This window comes from Condylostylus longicornis, unplaced genomic scaffold (assembly GCF_029603195.1).
Source record: "Condylostylus longicornis isolate FDR11 unplaced genomic scaffold, ASM2960319v2 ptg000135l, whole genome shotgun sequence".
Taxonomy (NCBI): domain Eukaryota; kingdom Metazoa; phylum Arthropoda; class Insecta; order Diptera; family Dolichopodidae; genus Condylostylus; species Condylostylus longicornis.
Window position 1 is genome coordinate 9,587,734 of NW_026578103.1, and position 23,651 is coordinate 9,611,384.

The 23,651-nt window shown below is 28.3% G+C and overlaps 3 protein-coding genes across 7 annotated transcripts in view; 1 reads left to right on the plus strand and 2 right to left on the minus strand.

Moving 5' to 3' along the window:
• The first annotated feature begins 105 nt into the window (after positions 1-105).
• LOC129615073 (pleckstrin homology domain-containing family F member 2) lies at positions 106-2,633 on the plus strand. The gene is made up of 3 exons (XM_055530133.1): positions 106-555; positions 610-929; positions 1,011-2,633. The coding sequence occupies exons 1-3, from the start codon at positions 529-531 to the stop codon at positions 1,543-1,545; spliced, it is 882 nt and encodes a 293-aa protein (XP_055386108.1). The 5' UTR covers positions 106-528; the 3' UTR covers positions 1,546-2,633.
• Positions 2,634-2,783: 150 nt separating this feature from the next.
• Positions 2,784-5,154, minus strand: LOC129615072 (malate dehydrogenase, cytoplasmic). Its single transcript, XM_055530132.1, has 3 exons — positions 4,994-5,154; positions 3,918-4,110; positions 2,784-3,844 (listed from the first exon to the last, which is right to left on the minus strand). The coding sequence occupies exons 1-3, from the start codon at positions 4,994-4,996 to the stop codon at positions 3,039-3,041; spliced, it is 1,002 nt and encodes a 333-aa protein (XP_055386107.1). The 5' UTR covers positions 4,997-5,154; the 3' UTR covers positions 2,784-3,038.
• A 2,879-nt stretch (positions 5,155-8,033) lies between these two features.
• LOC129615448 (E3 ubiquitin-protein ligase Ufd4) overlaps positions 8,034-23,651 on the minus strand; it is a 72,375-nt gene continuing 56,757 nt past the window's right edge. For 2 of the 5 annotated variants that reach the window (XM_055530663.1, XM_055530662.1), the window contains exons 5-15: positions 22,731-23,587; positions 21,879-22,514; positions 19,195-19,522; positions 18,688-18,918; positions 17,100-17,135; positions 14,633-15,701; positions 12,454-14,539; positions 11,932-12,352; positions 11,629-11,876; positions 9,364-11,516; positions 8,034-9,174 (exon numbers count right to left, since the gene is read on the minus strand). In XM_055530663.1, coding sequence (XP_055386638.1) covers positions 8,892-9,174; positions 9,364-11,516; positions 11,629-11,876; positions 11,932-12,352; positions 12,454-14,539; positions 14,633-15,701; positions 17,100-17,135; positions 18,688-18,918; positions 19,195-19,522; positions 21,879-22,514; positions 22,731-23,587 — 8,348 coding nt within the window. In that variant the 3' untranslated portion in view covers positions 8,034-8,891. The remainder of the gene's footprint in view (positions 9,175-9,363; positions 11,517-11,628; positions 11,877-11,931; positions 12,353-12,453; positions 14,540-14,632; positions 15,702-17,099; positions 17,136-18,687; positions 18,919-19,194; positions 19,523-21,878; positions 22,515-22,730; positions 23,588-23,651) is intronic. The other 3 variants (XM_055530664.1, XM_055530665.1, XM_055530666.1) reach the window with 3 other exon arrangements.

The window sequence follows — 23,651 nt, forward strand, 5'->3', positions numbered from 1 at the left end:
GATGAAAAATGTAAATCATACCTAAATATGTAATTAGTCAACAAGTTTTTAATTGGGAAATGTCTTCAATTGACAGCTGTCATTCTACGCATTTGAAGTGACAAAATGAAAAAAAGTGAAATCGGGAATGTCGGAGCTTCAGTTTTTGTGTAAATTTTTCTTGCTTAAGTTACGCCTAAAAATTTGTTAAAAAACATTATTAAGTGTCAGTATACATCAAATTTTAATACATTCAAGAGATGAAAACTGCATTTGACGAAAATTAATTGTATCTATTAAGGAATCGCACATCCAAATCAACGTTGTAAAAATTAAAATTTTTGTGAAGAAAAAAAAAAGAAGAAAAAATCTCAAATGACTGCTCATTAACAAATTTATTCACACGATTCATATTCAAGAGTAAAAAAGAAAGTATTGTTGAAAGACACAAAAGAAAAAGTTTTTTGAGCACAAGTGTGTGATTAATCTGTGACTAATATACATTTCAATAAATATAAAACTCAATTTGTAAACTAAAACGCCGCTGCAATGGTAGACAGATTAGTTAATAGTGAGGTAAATTAAAAATATATAAATTTTCTTTACTATTCTAAGAAATATTTTATTCAGGCAAATGCTAGAAGGATATCAATGGTGGAAAATTGTTTTGGAACGTCCGGACAACCATTAGCTATTCCTGGTCGAGTTCTTGTAGGAGAAGGGGTACTCACAAAAATGTGTCGCAAAAGACCTAAAAGTCGCCAATTTTTTTTATTCAATGATATTTTGGTATATGGGAATATTGTAATTGGAAAGAAAAAATATAATAAGCAACATATTATACCCCTTGAAGAAGTTCAACTAGAAGCTTTGGAAGATAATGGTCAGTATAGAAATGGTTGGTTAATACGAACAACAACCAAATCATTTGCAGTGTATGCAGCTACCAGGTATAGCATTCTTTTTCATTTCATTTTTTACTTCCTTATTAAGTAATATCCTTTAATTTTTTGTGGTTGATTCGGTTTTAGTACTGAAAAGCAGGAATGGATGGCGCATATCAGTAAATGCATTGAAGATTTATTGAGAAAGAGTGGTAAAAAACCAGTTGAAAATCACGCTGCAGTTTGGGTACCCGATAACGAAGCAACTGTTTGTATGCATTGTAAAAAAACTCAATTTACTATGTTAAATCGTCGTCATCACTGTCGGAATTGTGGTGCAGTAGTTTGTGGACCATGTTCATCTAAAAAATATTTATTACCACAACAAAGCAATAAGCCAGTTCGCGTCTGTTTGGGTTGTTTTGACCAATTGAATAAGCATAAAATGGACCAAACAAATAAAACTACAATGAATGCAACTCAAGCAAATAATAATAGTACTGTAAACAAAACTGGTGGTGATAGCGTCGATATAATTAACAAAAGCATTTCTGGTGGTGGTAACGAAAGCTCACCAGATGATGACTCTGACGATGAAGGTGAAGATACTAAACAAACTTATGATGAGCCAAAATTTTATGGTGACGGTGAAAAACTAGATGATTCACGTGATATAAAATGATATAAAAAGTTTATAGTTCCAACTTTAGTAAAAACAGTTGCTACATCATCTTTAACAGAAAATCCAACTACATCATCCTCAAAAATAATAGCAACAGTAGATGTGACAAAGCATAAAAAGCATTTTTTTATGTTTAAAAAACGTAAGGAATACGAAAAAAAATCATGTGCAAAAAGCGGATTATTCAGATAATATATATTTTAAGCATAAATATAATATATATATAAATCATTTCATATTTTCAATATTATTAAACAATTAATAATTGAATAGTTTTTGATGAAAAAGTAAAGTTTATAAATTTTTGAAAATTTTTAACAAAATCTTTTCTTGATTTCTGTTTTTTTTCTTGTGGGAAATTATTTAATTATTTTTTGTTTTATTCGAATACGTTTAGATATTTTAATTTAATTTCTATTTTTTTTATTTACTGTTGTATAAATACTACAAAAATTTAAGACACAATTTTAATCAAAATATTTACATTTTATTAATAAAGTTTATTTTTTCAGTTAAATGGTCTGAAGTACATTATTAATTTGTTTTTGTTTATGTATTTATTAAAAATTTTTAAAATTACTTTTAGAAGACACTGATAATATGGAATATGTATACTTTGAGCTTCATCTTCTTATCTCAGTTTTTTAATTCATTTTGTAAAATATTTTTTGAGTTCAATGAATAACTTTTTGGTTGACTTATTTAAATAATAATTTAAATTTGATTTGTTGTTAAGAATTAAGAAATTTTTCTTTCTAAATAATTTTTGAATTTATTACACCCTGGGAGAATGAATAGAGCTATTAATTATTAAGAAACTAGGATTGATTGAGAGTTGTAATTTTTGTATGAAATATTTTTTTTATTGTAAATAAGATATTTTCGTAACATAGATTGAACCAAAACTTGATTATTTATAATTAAGGAAAATGAATAAGACTTTTATCAACAAAAATTTTGTTTAGAACAAATATATTTGAAAATACTAATTTATTAGATTACATTTTTTAGTTAAATTTATTAAAGATTATAATAGCGATAGTGTGTACTATGAATTTTTTGATTCTAAACGTAGAGTCTTTTGCAAAAAGGCTTTTCTTCTGTTAAAACTACTTAACAGTAATGTAAGATGAAAATGTAAACGAAATATTTTATAAAACAGATTCTAGTCAATTTGACATCTAGGAATGTGCATATGAAAAACTTTCCCATTGATGAAAATGGTATATAAAAGGCGATTATTTAAAGTATTAATAAACATTTTATATTTCCTATTTATTTTGCTACTAATAATAGCTGAATATCATGTGTATAAATTTCAAATAACTAAATACATCTACCGAAAATAAACAAAACTAGAAACAAAAAAGAGGGGCAAACAAAAAGGTATGAAAGTGTTCGTTTAACATTTCTCATTATTCGTACATTTTCAAAATATTGTAATAATTCAATTATAATTTTGAATCATAAATGCTCGTTTTGGTGTTAGATAGTCACTCAGCAGAGCATACAGCCATAGCTTCACTTTTCTCTTCTAATAATTCTTTTCCAGTAATATCCAATTTTGATTTACCGAATTCATCAACTGTTAAACCCTGAACAATTTTCCATTGCTTGTTAACGATTTCAACTGGAAATGAAAATATCACATCTTTTGGAGCACCATAGCTACCGTCGGAAACGACACCCATTGATACATATTCTCCAGGCTTTGTTCCATTATACCAATCATGCATATGATCACAAGCTGCTTTAGCTGCTGACATAGCAGAAGATAATTTTCTCGCAGCTATTACTGCAGCTCCGCGCTTTTGAACAATTTCAACGAATTTTCCTTGGAGAAAATCTTTATCATTAATTGCATCCCAAACAGATTTACTTTGACCGTTTACAACAACTGTAGCATGTTTCGGGTCGGGGAACTGCGTAGAAGAGTGATTACCCCAAATAATTACATTTTTGACTGCATCTATTGGTACAGATAATTTTGCAGCAATTTGAGCCGTTGCACGATTTTGATCTAATCTTGTCATTGCCGTAAAATTTTCTTTTGGAATTGATGGGGCGTAGTGAGAACAAATTAAAGCGTTAGTGTTTGCGGGATTTCCCACTACCAAAACTTTAACATCCTTCTTAGCGTATTTATCTAGAGCTTGACCTTGAGCTTTGAAAATTTTAACATTAGCTGATAGAAGATCTTTACGTTCCATACCATCACGTCGTGGCATAGCACCAACCAAAAATGCTGCAGAAACATCTTTAAATGCAACAACTGGGTCCGTAGTAGGAATAACTTCACCTTTTTGGGTAAAATACATGTGTTATGTAGATAGAAAAAAATTTACGCAAAAACATAAAAGTATACAACTTACGTAGTAAAGGTAAAGCGCAATCTGCCAATTCCATAACAACGCCTTCTAAAACACCTACCGCTTGTGGAATGTCAAGTAAATGCAAAATTAATGGTTGATCTTTACCGAAAACTTCCCCTCGAGCAATCATATATAAAAGGGAATATGCAATTTGACCAGCTGCGCCGGTGACAACAATACGAATAGGTTCAGCCTGCAAGTATATTTTATTTTTTTATATGTGAGTATGCATGTATTTATATGTATATATATATGACAGATTATAAATTACATTTTGGTAGTAACTAATATGCAGTTAAGATAAGATTTTAATGCATATTTATGATTAACGATATTTTTCAAGAAAATGCAAGCGGTAATGGAACATTGCCAAATTTGATTTCGTCATTTAACGCCCATGTATCTTTAAATAGAATTTAGCAACGAATAAAGAAGAGTAAATTTAGAAAATTCACCAAATATTAATACTTCAGATTAAAAAATAAATATTAAAAACTTAAAGAAAAATTTTTATTTCAGATTATTATGTTAAAATTAGAAATTATTGAATCAAGTTCAAAACTTATAAGACAACATAAATCTCGTGTTATACACTGACAAATTGTGATTGTTTTCTTGTTTTTTTAAACACATATTGTGTTTAAGTTGCTACCCATGTACTTAATCTTTCTTATATTTGATTTACATTCTTATCAGTTTTTTTATCGCCGGACCTGGGAATAGGTTCTTTACTTATGCGAAATATATACACACATATACTTTGTACATACATTCATATGTACACTCATTAAGTATGTAATCTTTGAACTATTCAAAAATTTTTGATTAAAAATTTTGTACTTATATTACGTTCTGTGGGCTTGTTTAAATATCTTTACGTAAAAGTATTTATAATAACTTTTAATTAACTGAAAACTACAAATTAGCTTAGAAAAATAAACAAAAAAATGATTAACAAATATGTATTGTGTATAGGGTTTGAAAATCGCAAAATTTTTAAGAATCTTCAAAGGTCAAATGAAAGTTACAAAGTTTTAAACAAATAGTGTTAATTAATTATGTACAAATTGACTTACCATTAATTATTGTTCTTGATAGTTTAAAAACAAGAAAACACAAATCAGAAAATTATAAAAAAAAAAATTAACGTGATCTAAATATGAATGTTTTATTTTATGTTTTCCTTCTCTGCAGCCTACACTCCACAGTATTTACCCCAATAATCAAAAATTTTAAATCATCTTGGTTTTAATAATAAGAAATTGACAGTTAAATGAAATAAAAGTAATCACTACATAAGTAATCGTTCTTTTGATAATGGGTAATAAGAACACAATGGTAACGGAGTACGTATTGGGTGTTTTTAAATTTATTTTTAGTTGAAGTATAAACAAGTTGTTTTTGTTTATTTTTTGTATACCTTTGTGTAAACCATAGAAAAACGGAGCTATGCTATCATAATAGTAATGAAATATGCACAATAATTTAATTGATGGACAAATTTAAGAAACAATTACTCAAAAAAGATATTTTTTTGTCCACGACATTACGTACTGAAATAAAAGCATAAATTAATAAACACATATTTTGATATATTATATATTGCAATTTAGCGTTTTTATTAAAAACCTATTACATATTTTCTGAGCACATTTTGGTTACGAAAAATAGTTTCAAAAGATTTTCACTTTTTATTCGACATTCTAAACTATAACGAAATTGTCAAAAAATGCTTAAGGCTCAAGATAAAAAAAACATTTTTCTTTTCTAAAATTAGTACTTTTTAATGATACTTTCGATATTATTCTATTCCTTAATAGATGGCAGTAGCAACAGGATTAAGAGAAGTACACACTTGGGGAAAAAACAGATTTTTCATACAAAAATTTTAGAAAAATATTTTTTTGAAATATTTTGTTATTTCTCCCACACACGATTCTCTCACCTCAATTAAACGTTGACAAAAATGTTGAGCAAACTTGAAATGACACTTTCAAATCGCGTCGAAATGGAACCGTGAAGGAATATCAAGCTTTTCACAGGTCATCAATAAAACTTCATAATACTGGATGCTAGGAAAAGCAACCAATTTACTAGGTAACTATTAACGGCAATATGTCTAAAGCTCGATGAGAGTTCGGTCAATGCTGCTCAATGATGTAGGCATGTATATTTGAAATCAGACATCCATTGCTCAGTTCAAGCATTAAGCACATCACCAAAAGGCGCAAATGCATAGGTTTTCAACCGCAACGTCATCATTTATAGGAAAGGAAAGTAAAAAGAAAGGATAATGTAGGATAAATAGGGGAGGAAAAAAAAAGCAAGTAAAATAAAATAACCAGTGCAAATCAAAATTGAAAGACAAACAACATACTGAGCACCAATTGATTTAAGATTTCTTATATTATCCCTAATAGAAACTCGTTCCATACGAATACGAATAACCACAATAGACCCCAACACAAGCTGCTGCATAAACACTATGCCAGCAACACCCCCACAATCCCTTCAGGACTGCAAATCGATCAATATAAACCAAGCTTCATAAAAGGATCAGACCAGCCCATAACTCTCAATGCAAAAAGCAGAAATTTCCTGAAACAAATTCAACACGAGAAACACCCATCACACGATACGGTGCAGCTAATATGGTAAGTTTATATGGTAACTCCAGAATCGGCCTCACAAGGGACGCATACAAATGCTTCGCAACATACGGATTAATACACTTTATCGCCCAGTTCATTACACAGCCCAACTTCGAATTAGTCCTACCATGAAACATATTCAAATAAGCCGCAAAATCAGCCTTGTGATCAAGCATTGTGTTCGGATGAGTCGACAATACAAATATTAGTGAAAAAATTTCAAGAAACTTAGAAAAGTTGAAGAAAACTGGAAGTTCGGTGGACAATTGAAAGGCGTTGTTATTGCATTCTTACAAAGTTCAATTAACTCAAGAATTGAAACCAAGAGAAGCTCCTGTTTTTGAACCAGGGACTGTTTTCTCATTTCCTCTGAATGTATTTGTGTACGAAGAAAATTATCGCATTTGGGGAGAAAAACCCCTCGATTGATTCTAAAAAAATCCAACATTCAGAAAAATGTAGGAGATTTTTGACAACTTAGTTCTAACTTAGATCTTAATATATAACATCTAAATTGAAAAATCTGCAAAAAAAGCCCGTTCGAAAATGAAAGCTCTGTTAAATTCTAAAGGGATTTTTAAGTTTTTTTACAACTACTGCAAAAGTTATTGTAAATTAGAAGAGAAAAATGTTGAATGTTGATTTTGTTGGTTTTTGTGCTGGCGGAATAATTGGCTCCTTTTTCTTCGATGTTGTCAATGTCAATGGACAACTGATTCACGATTTTTTAGTGGCTTGAGCTTGAAGAAATAGATTAAGACCATCTTTGTTTTCAAAAGAGTAGAGTTTTCGAAAGTTAGACAATATGGGAACACTTTGTATTATTGCGATTTAGGTTAATCCCAATTAATTAATTTCACGTATCTAACTCCAATAAATCATTCTTTGGGGTTTTTTAAAAAGTAAAGCCACAGATTTTTCAGTCATTTCTTTTTGAACAAAAGTCCAAATTTTGTAAAGATTCAAATTAAAAGTTCATTCTATACTATACCGCATTCAGTTTTAATTTAAAAAAAAATAATATTATTGAAAAGCAATTGTAATTAAAAACTTTTGTTACATTATTTTTTTAGCATTTTATTTTTAACATCTATAAGAGATTTTCTAATTTATGGTTTCCCATAAAAAAATTAATAACATTTTGCTTGAATAATAATAGTGAACTTATTTTTTTCTTTACATGTTATCATATATGTATCAATATAATAAATTTACCTAAATATTTCAAAAGTATGTTAATTTTTTAATTTTTCAAAACTGATTTCTTGTTTTTTGCTTAATATGAATTTTAGTAATCTTATAAGGATAATAATAGATAAATTTAATATTTATATATGTATAAATATCTTTTTTAAGCTTTTTATTTTTGTATAATGTTAATATTTTTTTGCTTTTTTTTTGAATAAAAAAAGAATTATAAATCATGTAAAGTTTTTTTTTATTGTTATAAAGAAAATTAGAAATGTTCATGTTTATAGTTTTACTATCAAGTTTTTAGAAATATATTGTATCGTTTTCTTTTCATGTTGTGGCTAAGGCTCAAAGTTTAGGCATTAATCGTTTTTGAAATTACCTTCTTTGTATTCTATTAGCTTTAGCAAACTTTCAGATGGTCAACGCTAGAGCGATCAGTCTTTTCACGAATTGACTAAACTTTGGGCTTTGGTCTAACATAATGTATTATGTATATGTATATATATTTTTTTTATTTTAGATTTGTATAAATTAAAAAAATTTTCCAAATACATAATATGAATATTCTTTTTTTTATATTATTATCTAAGGGCTATGTCATTATTTTTGTTAAAAACTACTATAAATGAAAGTTTCATCATTTTTGAGTTATTATTACAGATATTTTTATTTCTATAACCTAAAAGATTTTTATATATTTATATTATATTTCTCAATAAATTTATTTACAAATAATAATAAAGGACAAAAAATATTATGTGAAATATTTTAACTAGATTTATCAATTCAAATTTTTTTTGTAAACTAAATGATATAATGCAAAAGAATGAATTATAATTTTATTAGCTGAAAAAAGAAAACAAATAAAGAACGAAATTTATTATTCTTATTTAATTTTAGCAGTTGTATAGCTCCTTATAAACCTAAATTGTAAGTTTTATAATATATAACTTTCGCTATATTTTATTTTCATTAGAAATTTCATATGCTATTTTTTACTACATTATAATTCATTTTAAAAAGAATAACAATATCAATAAATTTACTTTTGTAATAAGAAAAAGCAACTTAAATACGATGAAAATATTAATGTAAAATGATTTTTTTTTTTATTTTTAAAAATTATATCTTAATTTAAATGGAATCCCTTTTCCTTCGTTGCAGTTAGCAGACGTTCTTTCATAATTTCTTCAGTCGGATAATCTGGTAGTTTTAAATAATGTACACATGTATTCACAGATGGATAGCTTCCTTCCCCAGCATCAACTTTTCGCACAACCGTTAAACGTGGATGCAAATTCGCTAACCCACCTGGTGGTAAGCTACTACAACCAGTAGTAAATTGTAAAAATGCTTTACGTTCTGGACCAGTCATGCTCATTAGAACATTAACGAATCTTAAGAATCCGGCGCTTAAGAAAAGAAAAAAAATTTTAATATAAAAATATTAAAGTTGAAATATGTATGCGAACTTTAATAAAACTAGATTTTGCTCAATCATTTGAAAACAAAATTTAATATTAATAAATTCGACATTTATATAAAAAATAAATAAAAGCTTTCTTAGTATACGTATGGAACTTATATAATTGGTTAAATACCTGTCTTTTGTGTAACCTAATTTTGGTTCCGTATAATTAATTAGGTCATCTTTAGTCCATTGAGGATGTTGTTCTCCACATATCATCATTCTTGCTTCATTTGGACTAAATGCAGCTAATTTATTTAATGGAAATACTTGACAAAAACCACGATGAAAGGCTTCTAGTTGTTTTGCAATACCATCTTGTAAACAAAAATTCATTTGTAATTCGCAATATTCCTCTAAGTTATGTATAGTAACATCGACTGATGCACCCGATGGAACCAATTCAGCGTACTGGTATTGATATATTTGTGAGCTTGGTAAATATGTAAATGTTAAAGCTAAGTCTTCTAATGATACTTGTCCGGTTTTAGTAACGATTTTGATATTTTCGATTGCTTTATTTTTTTCTTCTGCACTCAATTCATTATTCTGCTCTATACTTTGTTTTTTAGCTACTAATTCTTGTAAGTCTTTTACAAATTTTGCTCTCATTGGATCAATTTCGAGGAAATTATCTTGATTTAAAACGCCATCATACCAACAAGCTTCTGGAAATTCATTACCAAGTAATTTTGAACATGTATCTGCTAATTCTGATTCTTCTGATAAAACACTTGAAATCATAATGTCGTCACAGGTTTTTACTGTATGGATCACAGTGTTAGTTTTTGAGAGTACTTTATTGTGGCAAAGTAACTGTAGGAATGAGTTGGATAAAGGTAAATCAACTAAGCGACCATCTTGCAAGACTTTAGCAATAAAAACTCCAAGGAACCAAAAATATTTTGAAACACGTTCACATATATCGGAGTCTTGAGGTAGTGGTGCTGGGAATAGGCCACCAGGTCGGCGAACATAGAAACCAGCAGGCTTGCCACCTTCTCCCAAATCAATTTCAGTGTCGTCGTTGTTTGTATTATGTTCATCTTCAAAGAGCCACATACATAAGTCTGATCGTTGAAGTTCCGCTGCAACTAAAGCATAAAATTCTAAAGTTGGACCTAATCCTGTGCCCTCTTCTCCAACAAATTCAACTTCTAGAACAGATTTCCTTGTACAATGAACTTTCATCACTTGCATTGCCCATTCTAATAAGTTTTCGTTTCGTGGAACTTTAACACGTTCGTGTTTTAATCGGCCAACTCGGAATTCATGTTGATCATCTCGCCTGGGGCTTAATCCTGGCATACGTTGTCTTTCTAAAGTAACATCACGTTGTGATTGCAACCATACAATTGATCTTGATGCCCCAAAGGCGGTGCAGTTGAAATACAGTTGCCTCGTATCGAATGGGAATAAAAATGGACATGTTTGATTCAGATTTTCACACCATTCAGGTAAGCTATTGCTAGATAACACCAGTGGATCTTGTATCTGTTGCTGCAGCTTGTTGGTTATTTTTTTGCTCATAAATGCGTCAGCTGGCAAACAGCAGTTTGCTCCATTTTCGTCTATAAGCACATCATCCTCGTTTATTTGGTCTTCTGATATTTTTTGCTTTTGATTTAAAGCATTTAATTGACTTAAGAGTTGCAAAACATCTTCAACACTACATGTGTTATTTTCTGGGGCATTATATGCACTGGTAAAACGGCCACCAGAAGCAAATCCTCGCATTGGAGAATTTGGCGACAATGTGGATGCGCCACTTTTCGAAGAGACTATTGGTGTATTAAGACCATCCTCACCACTGCTTGTCATTTCATTTGGTAAAGCTTCTTTGTATATGATCGTATATGTTGGTTCCCATATTTTTCTATACTTATCTTGTTTATTCAATTGGGTTCCTTGCATTAGTTCTTGGACAGCTTTAAATATAGACCATTCAGTATTTTTCAATTCGATTTCAATATCGGGAATACCCCCAATACCGGGACCTTTAAGGCTGAGTGATAAGGCTGGTTGCTGAACCGCAACGTATTCAGTTGACCTTCCTATATCAGTTTCTGAACCTGGAGCTGGAATTTCTAAATCTGATGTTTGATTGACATTTGTTCTACCAGGTCTTGGATCGAAAGCAGGAATTAGAGCTGAAAATTGCCGTTTTAAAACGAATTCATCATCCCAAGATTTTCTCTTTCCCACTGCTGCGAGGCGATTCTCGAGAGCTTCATCATCCATGAAAGTTAAAAGATTTCGAGATACCATCACTTGAAGTAGTGTATTCTGTAAAAAAAGATTAATTCTGAAATCTTCAACGGTATAATTGCCCTATGTTGTTATGTAAACTACAGTTTTGTCAAGTAAAGACCAAATTTTATGAAATAGTGTTACTTACACCAACTTCTTCATATTCATCTTCGTTTTCTTCATCATCATTATCTTCATCCATATCTTCATCATCTTCTAATTCGCCAAGTAATGTTGGAGCACGACAACTTTCAAGAAAATCTTCTAGTGATACCTGTTCACTGTCACTGGATGTTGAGGTTAAACTCATTGTCAAAGCCGGATCTATAGATGTGGGGACTTGATTTCCAGTGGACGCTGAGTTAACAGTATTTCCACCAGATCTGGAGTTGTTTCCTAAAATTAAAATAATAAATTGACCGCATAAATTATGGATAATTTGTAAAATTACCAGTATTATTCGATGATAAGCTTGGATAACTTTGAGCAGTACTTAATAAACCAGAATGAAAGTTACTGGACAAAGCAAGTTTAACTAAACTCGTTACAGAATTTGGACCTCTTGGAAAGAAACTTCCACCACTGTTTGAATTACTATTTGAGTTGTTTTGGTTGCTTCTTTCGTTTACTGCGGCATTGTTCAACGTCTGATTATTTTGAAAGCTGTTGCCTTGCGATGTGCGACGTCTTGCCATCGCTGCAAACGTTTCTAATAGTCCTCCTGCAGTCGTTGGTTCTGGTTGGTGACTGTTGCTGCTTTCAGTAACTGATGTTGTTGTTAAGTTTGGTTCACTTATGCTCATTGGGTTCGATACAACTTGCTCATTTTCTGACTGACTGCCTGAAGTATTCGCACTGTCGCATGATATTTGCTGCTTAAAGAAGTTAAAATTTTGAATAAGTTAAAATAAATTTTTATTAATAAACAATAAGTCATTTTTCCTTTATAGAGTAAACATAACAAAGAAATTACCGTTTGGTTCTGTTGAATATTTGCATTTTCTGTTGTAGATTGTGAAATGAAATTGAAAGTGTCACTGTTATTTTTATTGAGAGAGTCTTTGTTGGAAGGTGAACATTCATCCATGTGTTTATCGTTATAACGCTTCTTATAATGTAAGACATTATCGTCGTTTCCATGTTGTTGTTGTTTAGCAGTTGCCCCAGCATTACTAACATTTGATATTGGATTTGGTAAGGAAATTTTTACCCCTGATGGTATTGATAAGATATCGGAAGATAAAATATTATTTGTGTTATTCCGAATCATGTCGACTCCTTCGCGCATTTTGTCGATAACCTCCATAGCCTCTGTTGAAAACTGTGAAACAACACTGTTACTACTACCATTACCACCACTCCCGCCACTACCACTATTACGAGTAGATGCAGCTGATGCACTAGTTGAACGTAAATTTACTAACAAGGATTTACTTATACTGTTAACTGAATTACTAGCATTCATTTTATTATTAGCTTCTATATTTGAGGATTTGTTATCTTCAGGATAACTTAGTTGACGCATTAAATGATTTATTCCTGAAGAATGATTGCAGTTGGAATTAGTGTTGTTTCCAGAGTTTAATATTGATTGATGTAAAACATTATTACTTCCGCCGCCAGAATTCAATTTAATTGTAGAATTATTTAAACAATTATCGTCGGTTAAAGCTAAATTTTCAGTTATAGTTGCGAGATCAGAAATAGTTGAAGTACTGTTGATTGCTTGCATTGAATTATTGATTGAGGATAAGTCTGTGTGATTCTCACGTTCTCTTTGTAAAGATAACATAGCGCCTGCAAGGGATGCGGTTGCTGAGCCTAAACTTAGATCGTGATGACCGCTGCTATTAATTGACTGCGAGTCTTTAGTTCCCAAATTTCCAATGGGTAACGCCCCCACAAGATCCGATTTAGCAGCTGAAAAATGTTCAGCAATAGCTTCCGCAGCTTGTTTCCATGCCAAATTGTCGGCGGAAGCAGTTTGCTCGGATGGTTGAGCGGAAACAGTGTTTCGATTCATTTCTGTTGCTTCTGGCAAGGATGGAGTTGAAATTGATTTTCTACTCGTTAATACATTTCCACCTTTTCCGTCATATTTCTTAATGTTGCTATTATTTGCTGTTGCTCCAGTTGCTAATGGTACTATAGCTGCAGTTCCACCTTCTAATACCGATAAATTATCACAATTTGCTAATTTTAAATCATATTTTCCTTCTGCGCCCATTCGATAAGAGTTTCGCACACCATGATCCCATTTGACATCAATCCAACCATTATGAATTTCTCCAGTTACAGTCCCTTCACCGCCACCACCGTCTTGATCTTCCCAACGCCAATCAACACCGCGGACAACTCGAGCTCCTGTAGTTATATGTTTAAGTTGAGCTCGAATTTGCCGGCGTTCCCTTCGAATTTTAGCTTCAGCTTCTTTTGCACCTTTACCCATCTCCTCGCAAACGCTTGTTACGCGTCCATATATTTCAAACCCACTTAAGCTTAAATAATGCGTTTGTCCAGAAGCGTTTCGACCATTTTGTTGCACACGAATATGACGGAAACCTTGAGTTTCATCAGGGGAACAAACAACAGGCCAAGTACTTGTACTGCCTGGTTCACCTAAACTTTTATCATCAGAGTGTGTCACCAATGTAGTCCATGTTATTCCATCTTTAGAGCCTTGTAATAACCAATTCCTTAAAGCACTTCGCCCATAGCCACGTGCGTGTCTAAGAGTATAGGATGAAGGTATTAAATACAAACCCAAATCGATTGAAAACCACGCTTTTTTATTATCTTTTGTGTGACAATTAACACTAACACTATCACGGGATAGGATATCTTCCAATTTTCCATAAGGTAATTGCTTACCTTCAGAGCTTGTTACTAAAACTAAACCATACTGGCCAGGGTTAACCCATTCGGTAGTTTTTCCATTAGTACCAATGAAATACAGTAGGCCGTTTTCATCGAAATCATATTGATGTTTGAATATAGTAGCAGATTTTGCATCTTTCAGCTTTTTTAAATATAAAAAGCTAGAGCGATCCATATCGTACCTTAAAGTTGAAAAAAAAAAAATTAAAAAATTGTGCAATAGTTCTAATTTTGAGTAATCAATTAAAAATTTTTCATGAAGATTTGTAACTCACCATTGTTTAGCAACCATTTTTAACAAGTACTTTGCTAACTGACCAACTGTTGCTAATGGTTCCATTTTCAGAGTGCGACCAGTACGATCAAATAAAGTTGTTTCACAAGCAGCTCTTTCTAACCTAAATCGTAATCTTTTCGTTAAAACTTGTAAGCCGTATCCAGATCCGGGGGCTTCATACATATGAATTGGTAATTTTTCTGTACTCTCTAATACCGATACTAGTTTTTGTACTAATATACCAGCCGTATTTTTCAAATCACTTTTATTACTCAAAATACATTGTTTAAATATCGCAATTCTTTGTTTTTGCAATTTATTAATTTTACTTCTTGATAAGCCATTATCCCAATAATTTTTTGATAAAACTGTAACTAAAGCTTGAACTAAACCAGAACTATGCATTTCATATGCACTAACAACACCATCTTCATGTAAAAGATTTGATAAATCATAAAGAGAATTACGTAATTTATCTTGCCAATTTTCTACTGATGATGCCATTGAGCTATTATTATTGCTATTTCCTCCAATATTGTTTCCATTAATACGATGATGTCCACTGATGCCTATACTATTCATTACGGCTAAATTATGTTGATCCTCTAAAGAATTTTCTATTTGTTTAACTATAGTTGCCAACTTAGCTACAGCACCCCTGGGTACAGCTTGAGCTGCTTTGAAATACCTATTATATAAATCTCTAGCCAAATGTTTAACTTGGTTCTTTTGAACTTCTGTTTTATTTTTAATTTTTTTCTTTTTACTTGATGCTGACCAACCGGATGCGAAATCTGGTCCTAAAGTTGTTTCAGCCGTAAAAGTATGTTTAGTACCGCGATTACTTTCAAATATGAAACCAGGTAAATCATCTTGTAAAATTGTAACTTGATGTCCTTCAGTATTATGTACATGTAATTGGTTTTCATTTTGTGATTGTAATACCCAATTTCCAACTACAAGTCGATGTGTTTGGCTAACTATAGATAATATTGGTTGGGATGATGTACCAGGTCTTACTGCTGAACGAGCTCTCTGAAGTTTTTCAAGAAATTCACCTCGATTTTCTATAATAAAATACAATATATAGAAAAGTAATTTTTTTTTGTTTTGGTCTTTAATAAAACTATTAAATTTTACAAAAAAAATATAATAAGATTGGGCAAATACTTTAAAAACCTAAAAAAAATTTAAGTTTTTTTAGTATGTTACTAAATATGTCTAAGTTTTTTAATTGTATATTTTTTTTTTATTAAAATTTAGAGCTAAAAATTTTAAGACAATATAAATAGTATAATCATAAAATTAAGAATACGATTAGAAAAATTATAAATGTAGATATATAATATTATTAATATATATTTCCTTACATAATATTATAGAGGAGTATTAAAGAAGGATGTAATGAAATACATACATAAAGAACATGCACGAATATATAAAAATTATTTTTGAAATTATACCAAAAAAAAATTGAGTTAACCTACTAAAACTGAAATCTGTATAATTAAAATATTTAGAATTAGTTGGACAGATTAATAAAAATTTTAATTAAGTAAATATTTCAATTTTATAATAAGGGATATAAAATTAAATTAAGATTAAAGAAGTTCATGATTCATAATTGTTGAACGTATTATGCAAAATATTAAACTGTCATCAGGAATTATTATTGAAAATATCATTATCACAAACTTTTTGTTTGGAAGATCAAAAATAAAGTTAGCTTATTTGGTATTCTCTTAAATATTTTAATAATGTAGTCAGAACTTACATTTTTATCCAATTTTGTAATATATGTATATTTAAGGTAAAAAACGAGAAAATAATTATTGTTATCTACAGTGTATAATTCTACTAAAAAATAGCAACTTTAATTTAAATATTTGATTCAAAGTTGAGAGTAACCCCGAAATTCAAAGTAATATGATTCTAATTTTCAAATATATTTTGAAATATTCTATTGTGAAGAACAATTGGAATCTCATTAAAAATTTAAAATCTTTTAATGATGAAATTTTCATTCGAACCAATATATTATTTATTAGTCTTATAAATAATTTATATACAAAAAATAAGTAAATATGGTAGAAAAACTATGTTTCTTGTTAATAAAACTTTAAATTGATTGTTGTTTTTTAATATTACAATGTTATCTTTTTCTCTGCATATAATTATTAAAAATTTATATAATTTTTTTTTTTTGTAAAAACTATGTTTAAATTTAATAGCTCATAATGTTATTGCTAAAGAAAATTATCAATTAGTAATTGATACATTCAAATTTTAAAGCCCATGCAAAAGAAAGAAATTATTTTAATATGAAACCCATTTTTCTGTTTGTCAATAGCTAATCGAAAATATCTATGATAAAGCATTAAATGAAACCTTAACTGGAAAATAAAACTTAAAACTAAATAAAAGAAAACTGAAAATAAAAAAAAAAATTAAAACAAAACTCTCACCTTCACTAGAAACAGAATCCATGCCACGTCCCTTTCCTACAAAAAAATTCGTAAAGGTAAAAAAAAAAAAAAAAAAATAAACAAAAAATAAAAGAGAGAAACACACAAATAATGTGGTTTGTTTTAAAATATGAAATATCAATTTTTTAACTATATTCTTTTTCTAATTAAGTTATGTATTATTTTTAAAAAAAATTAAAAAATTAAAATCACAGAAATTAAAAATAATCAAAATTTGATTTTAAAATTTTTCAAGATTACATATGAAAGCATTCAAGAATGATTTTCTATGTTTTAGGTGCATATAGATAATGTGTAAATTTATGTGATTCCAATCTTATTTAAAATTGGGAGGAATTTTTCTTAAGTAACTTATTTCAATTAAGATAAATGTAAAGAAATGAAACTTAAAAAATAATTCAATATATACACCGACATTTTCTAAGACGCATTACTTGGTGAGATATTGTTTAAAAATTTTATAATTTTAATAAAATCAATTTCGAAATTTGAAATTCTATGAAAACCTTATGACTTTTAAATAATAACTTATCACCTCAAGTGATGCGTCTAACGGATATGAGTGATTATTCTTTTCTTTGATTTCGAATATAAAAAATATGAACTTATTTATAAGAAAATTATAATTTTGATTATACGATAATTGATAATTAATAAAAAAATTATGAGGAATATAGAAAAGTAAAATGAAAAGAGCGTTGTGTTCGTCCATAAGTTCATATACTATGTATATCAATGTTTGTAATGCTAACAACCCAGTGAATATTATATCTTAGTAATTCATGTGAAAATTATGAACTCTTTTCTTTTAATGTCTGTTATATATTAAAGAAATAAACAATATTTAAAGTTATGTAAGCCAAAGTTCAATAAAAAATAAAATCTACAACTGTATATTGCGTGTAATTATATGAACAAATAATATAATTTTTCAGATTAAAAACATTGTATGTACCATATTTTATGTAATAAATAATCAATTTACAATAAGTATGAATATTTTATATACAAAAATTAAATTTGGGTGATTAAAACAAAATTTTATATTAAAATGCAATCAAAACTTTAATCAAAATAAAATAAATTAGCTAAAATACAAAAAAAATAATCATTTTTTACCTACATGATTTAATTTTTAAAAGCAATTTTCCATTGTGTAGGAAAGAGATAAACCAAACAATATATACGCATAAATACAGATATATATATTTTGATATACACATAAAATATAATAAAGGAAGAAGATATGCAAATTAATATATAATTAAAAAAATTTTAATCTATTTAAATAAATTTTGCATATTTTACTAATAATAGGCTAATGAGTATTCTTGATTATAATGTTATATTATGTGTAATATCATACCAAATAACCAAAATAAAAATAAAAATATAATATGTCCGTACTAATAAAAATATAACAATTCATAATATTACAGAAAAAAATTAAAGAATCCAAAATAAGAATTTAAAAAAAAAATTCAAAATACAGAAATTATTCTATTTATTTTTACTGTTTAACTATATATATTATATGTATACTATAATTTGAAATTGATAAACTTACCTGAGCTATCGTTACCATTTTCTGGACTTCCACTTGAATACATTGTTGCTAATTTTCCATCCAATATAAATCTAAACCAACCGTTTGAACCATTTGATAATTCGAGTGCAGCTGAATCTGACCATACATATAAGCAATCACGACCACGGCAAATGCTCCATTCTCGCCAGTGATATGCTTTACCAGGTAAAATTTCTTTTGCATCTTCAATAGGTGTAGCATCATCACTTCCTACAAAAAAGAAAATGTAATATTTAATTTTAATATTCAAATATATATCATAAGGTGTTTTGAGAATAAAAATATAAGCTAATAAGTATTATCTGGTAATATATAAAATATTATTTGTAAAAATTTTCAAAATCTAAAATCAAATGACTTGCACTATCTTTTACAAATTTTAAAAATGCTACAAGGTATCTTGTTTCAGTCAATTTTTCTAATGAATAAATTAAATACATTTTTATATGTATAAAATAAACATATTTTATCTAACAAAATATCTACCTTTATTTTTAATCCCTGGGCATGTTAATTGAGAACTAGTTGTCGGTAAAACGGATTTTGTTGATGGACCAGCAATATCTTCATCATTAATATTAGTGGATTCAACTTGATTTGTAATTGAATTGGATTGTTGAATTTGATTTTTTAATGAACTATCATTTATTGCGGTTCCATTTGTTACATGTTTATCATTTGTATCATCACCCATTAAAGCTTGAACTTTTGAAAAAACTCCAAGTCTTGCAAATTGATCTAAAAATTCATCTTGTGTTTTTGACATTAATTCTTCTATTATTGTTAAAACAACTAAATGACCATCTTCATCATCCTTAAAATACATATGTTAAAAAAAAAAACAAGAAAGAAAATGAAAAATTTGTATTGTTTAACATTTATTTATATTACAAAAAATAATGTTATATTTTAAGCATACTTTACGATTTAAATTCAATAATATATTATTTAAATTAATATTTTATATTACTTAGAAAATTAAGTATGAGTTTGACATGCTTAAAATATTTTGTATGTTATTTTTATTGGTATATTATTTAAATATACGAGTATATAGACATATGGATATATGTATTTCTATTTAATTCAATTTTGCTTTGAAATTTATTTCGATAAAAAAAAGAGTACGTAATTGTTTTTTTCCCCAAACGAAGTATATTCGTTTTAAATCGAAACAAGTTTCTTGCATTGACGGATTAATTTAGTAAACGAATTATTAAATATGGATTCGAAAAAGACGGTCAAAATGAAATACATAATAAATCTTATATACATTGCATATGTCTTTTGCATAGCAAATTAATAATTTCTTAGTGATAAAAATATAACTTTACAAAAAAACTTATTTTCAAATAGATATTCATAAAATTTATTAATTTTTTTAAATTAAATAATGAATTTGAATTATGAAATTCGAGTAGTTTGTTGTTATTTTAACAATTTTGCGCTATTTAATTTCTTTTTTTTTGCAAAATGAAAGACAATAATTAAAATTATATGATTTATTATAGACAATATGTATTTCAGTTTCTGTTTTTCGAAATTAAATATGCTAATATGTATGTATTAATTTATTTTAATCTTGTAAGTATAGCTGCTTTCGATTTACACAATAAGTTGTAAATAATTTATAGTTCGGAAATTCATTAAAGTCTCAATGAATAACATTGAGATCATTAATGAATAACAATATTTTTTAATTTAATTTAGAAAATTGAAATATGTACATATTTTAATTTGCAAAATTCATATTTTTAACTGAAATTCAATTCAAGAATTTTGCAAGAGCTTCGTTTATATAACGATAAAAAAAAATTTTGATTTGATTCATACATACATATATCGAAAAATAAAATTATTTGTTCATATTTACTTTTCAAGCTGTTTCAGCTGAAACTGATGTAAATCGAAAGTTAGCTACATGTAAATTAGTTAAAATAAAATTATAAAGTAAAAATTATTGACAAAAATTTGATTTTTTAAAAAAAATATTTTTACTTTAAAAACAGTTTACTTAAAAAATAATTTCAACTGAATTAATAAAGATTTTATTGATTAATATTAACAACATTTGAAATATATTTATCATATTATAACGAGCATTAAAAAAATTATTTATTATAAATAATTTTTGTTTATATGTAATTAATATGTTTAAAATAATTTTTTACCTTATTTCTTGTTATTTTCTATAAAAAACAAATGTTGCCGTGCAAACAGAAATGAGGTGACCAGCGTTTTCGTTTTTTAAGTATCTAATGATATTGTTTTTATAAATTACATTATACACATGTATAAAACAAATATATTGAAACGGTTGAGTATTGAACGACATGACCTGTTGAAGTGTTGAATGACACGCTGGATTTTTTTTACAAATATGTCTACACGGTGTAATTTTTTATATCTTATAAGTTTTAGCAGTGACGACTAGGTATTTTATGTATCTATGTACACTGAGAATTGGACAGGAAACGATGAAGTTAAATGGAAGCTGATATTTAATATAAATATGTTAGCAAGCCAAAAAGTAAATGCATTTCAAATAAGAATTAATCACAAATATTAAAGATTAATATTTCATTGAAAATATTGAGGAATAGATTACAAAGTGTTTGTTAATTTTTTTATTATACTTAAAAGCAGAAATGAACGAAGCGCATTCAGAACCCACATTTAATACACATTTTAATTTAGCATTGATTTATGTTGAGACAAAAAAAATAAAAACAATAAAATGTAAAACGACAAACATTTTAAATAAAAATGGCTTTATAAAAACAAAGAGCTAGACGAATTTAAATCTAAAAAAATCTTTCTACATACTAAAACTGGGAGAGTACGTCAAAAACGGGACATCAAAAAATAAAGTAAAATAAAAAAAATGCTTGAAATAATCTCTTCTAGTTTATGTTATTGAATTTACATATTTAAATAAAATTGTAACTTAAACATAAAAGCATGTTGTAATTACGCAAGATATTCTTTTACATAAGAAATAGAGACTGCATTTTTCAAATATTTAGTATAAAAGATAAAAATACAAGAAAAATAAAACCATAACAAGACATAACAACAGAACACTTTTGGTTAAACAGATAAAAAAAAACAAAAATAAATTAATAGAATTAAAAATATTACAAAAAAAAAATTTTTCTTTTCACACCAACCGAAATCTTATTTAATTTGGGTGGTGGCGGTATAATATATCGCTGGGTATTCTGAACACGCTGTTGTTTAATTGATTGTATAAGAGCTCCACATTTTGGTTTTGCAGCTGTAATGGTAGTAGTAGCGTTACTTGTACTTGCTGTACAATTGTCATTGCTATTGTTATTTATATTGCTATTGTTATTACAACTTTGTGAGGAATTACTATTTATGTTATTGCTATTATTTTCATTATCTTTATAATTTTTATTATTATTATTATTATTGTTATAATTATTATTATTTGCATTATTATTATTTATGGGAACATCAATAGCTGTTGAAGATGTGACCAAAGTTGTAGTAATGTGTATTGGCGGTGGCGGAGGTGGAGGAAGTGGAATTGCTTTCTTTGTTTGGCGTAATGCGGTAGTAGTAGTCGATGTAGTTGAATTTGAATCTATATCAGCTGTGGCAGTAACAGAGATGCTAGTAGTATTTGTATTATTGTTATTATTTATAGTAGTAGAATTGTTATTTCGAGAAATATTAATTGATTGCATATTTATAACAGGACCAATAGGCCTATTATACGTAGCACCATTATTATTAGCTGTAGAATCTGAAGAATTAAACGAAGGCCAACTATAACTAATCTATTTATAGAAAACACAAAATATGATCTTATAATTTTTGAATTAACTTTTACAAAAATTTTTTTTTTAAATAAGATTTAAAATTTTGCATTTAAATTAAAATACCAATTAAAATACCAAAAATTTGTCAATAACTTTAGTAAAAATAAAATTAAAATTTCTACGTAATAAACTAAGGGTGGAATTGGGCTTAAAATGAAAAGAAAAAAAAATTACCTCGTTGTCTAAAACACTTGCTACTACTTCAACTAGCAATGTTGCTAAACTAATTTCATTCCCATTTATATTGCCAATAAATTTTTGCTCTTTTGATTCACTGCATAAAGATTTTAAAATTGTTGGTTGAGCATACTGCACTAATTTTTTAATAAGCCCAAGGCTAGCACGACGTACACTACTTAGCATCGTCCCTTGAAAGGTTTTACAAAATACTGGAAGAAAAAATTTTAAGTAAATTGGTGCCATTTCTGGATCTCCACGTGGCTCATTTGATGTATCATCTACTTCGCCTGATTTTAAATCATTACGTCCAGCAGACATCCATTCACCAGGTGATTGCAAAATTGCGGCGACTTCTCTGTGACCTTCGTCAATTCGTTCTCTAGCTTTATCTAATGGCGTTTTGCCGTCTTCATCTCGTAAATCAGGATATGCACCATGTTTAAGTAAAACTTTAGCAATTCCTGGCCGGCCAAAACAAGCAGCATAATGTAATGAAGAACTTCTTTGTCCTTTATTAACATCAGCACCTTTTTCACACAAATATTCAACCATTTCTAATGTACCAAAAGCTGATGCCCAATTTAATAAAGTTTGACCAACATCATCCATGCAATTGACATCAATTCCACCACTTTCAATTGCCTCAGTCAAGGCTTCAGTGTCCTTACTACGAATGCAATCAATTAATTGTCTATGGGTTCTTTCTGCACTTGAATCATTTCGACGAACTCTTGGGGTTAACTGACCCTGTGAATTTATCATTACTCTACTCAGTGCTTGTCTTCCCTCAAAGAGGAACAATATAAGTAAATCAGCTAAACGCATACAATCTAATATACAACGTTCATCACCTGTTAAATAGATATATATGATTTAATTATGTACTTATATTATAATTAAAGTAGTAGTTGCATA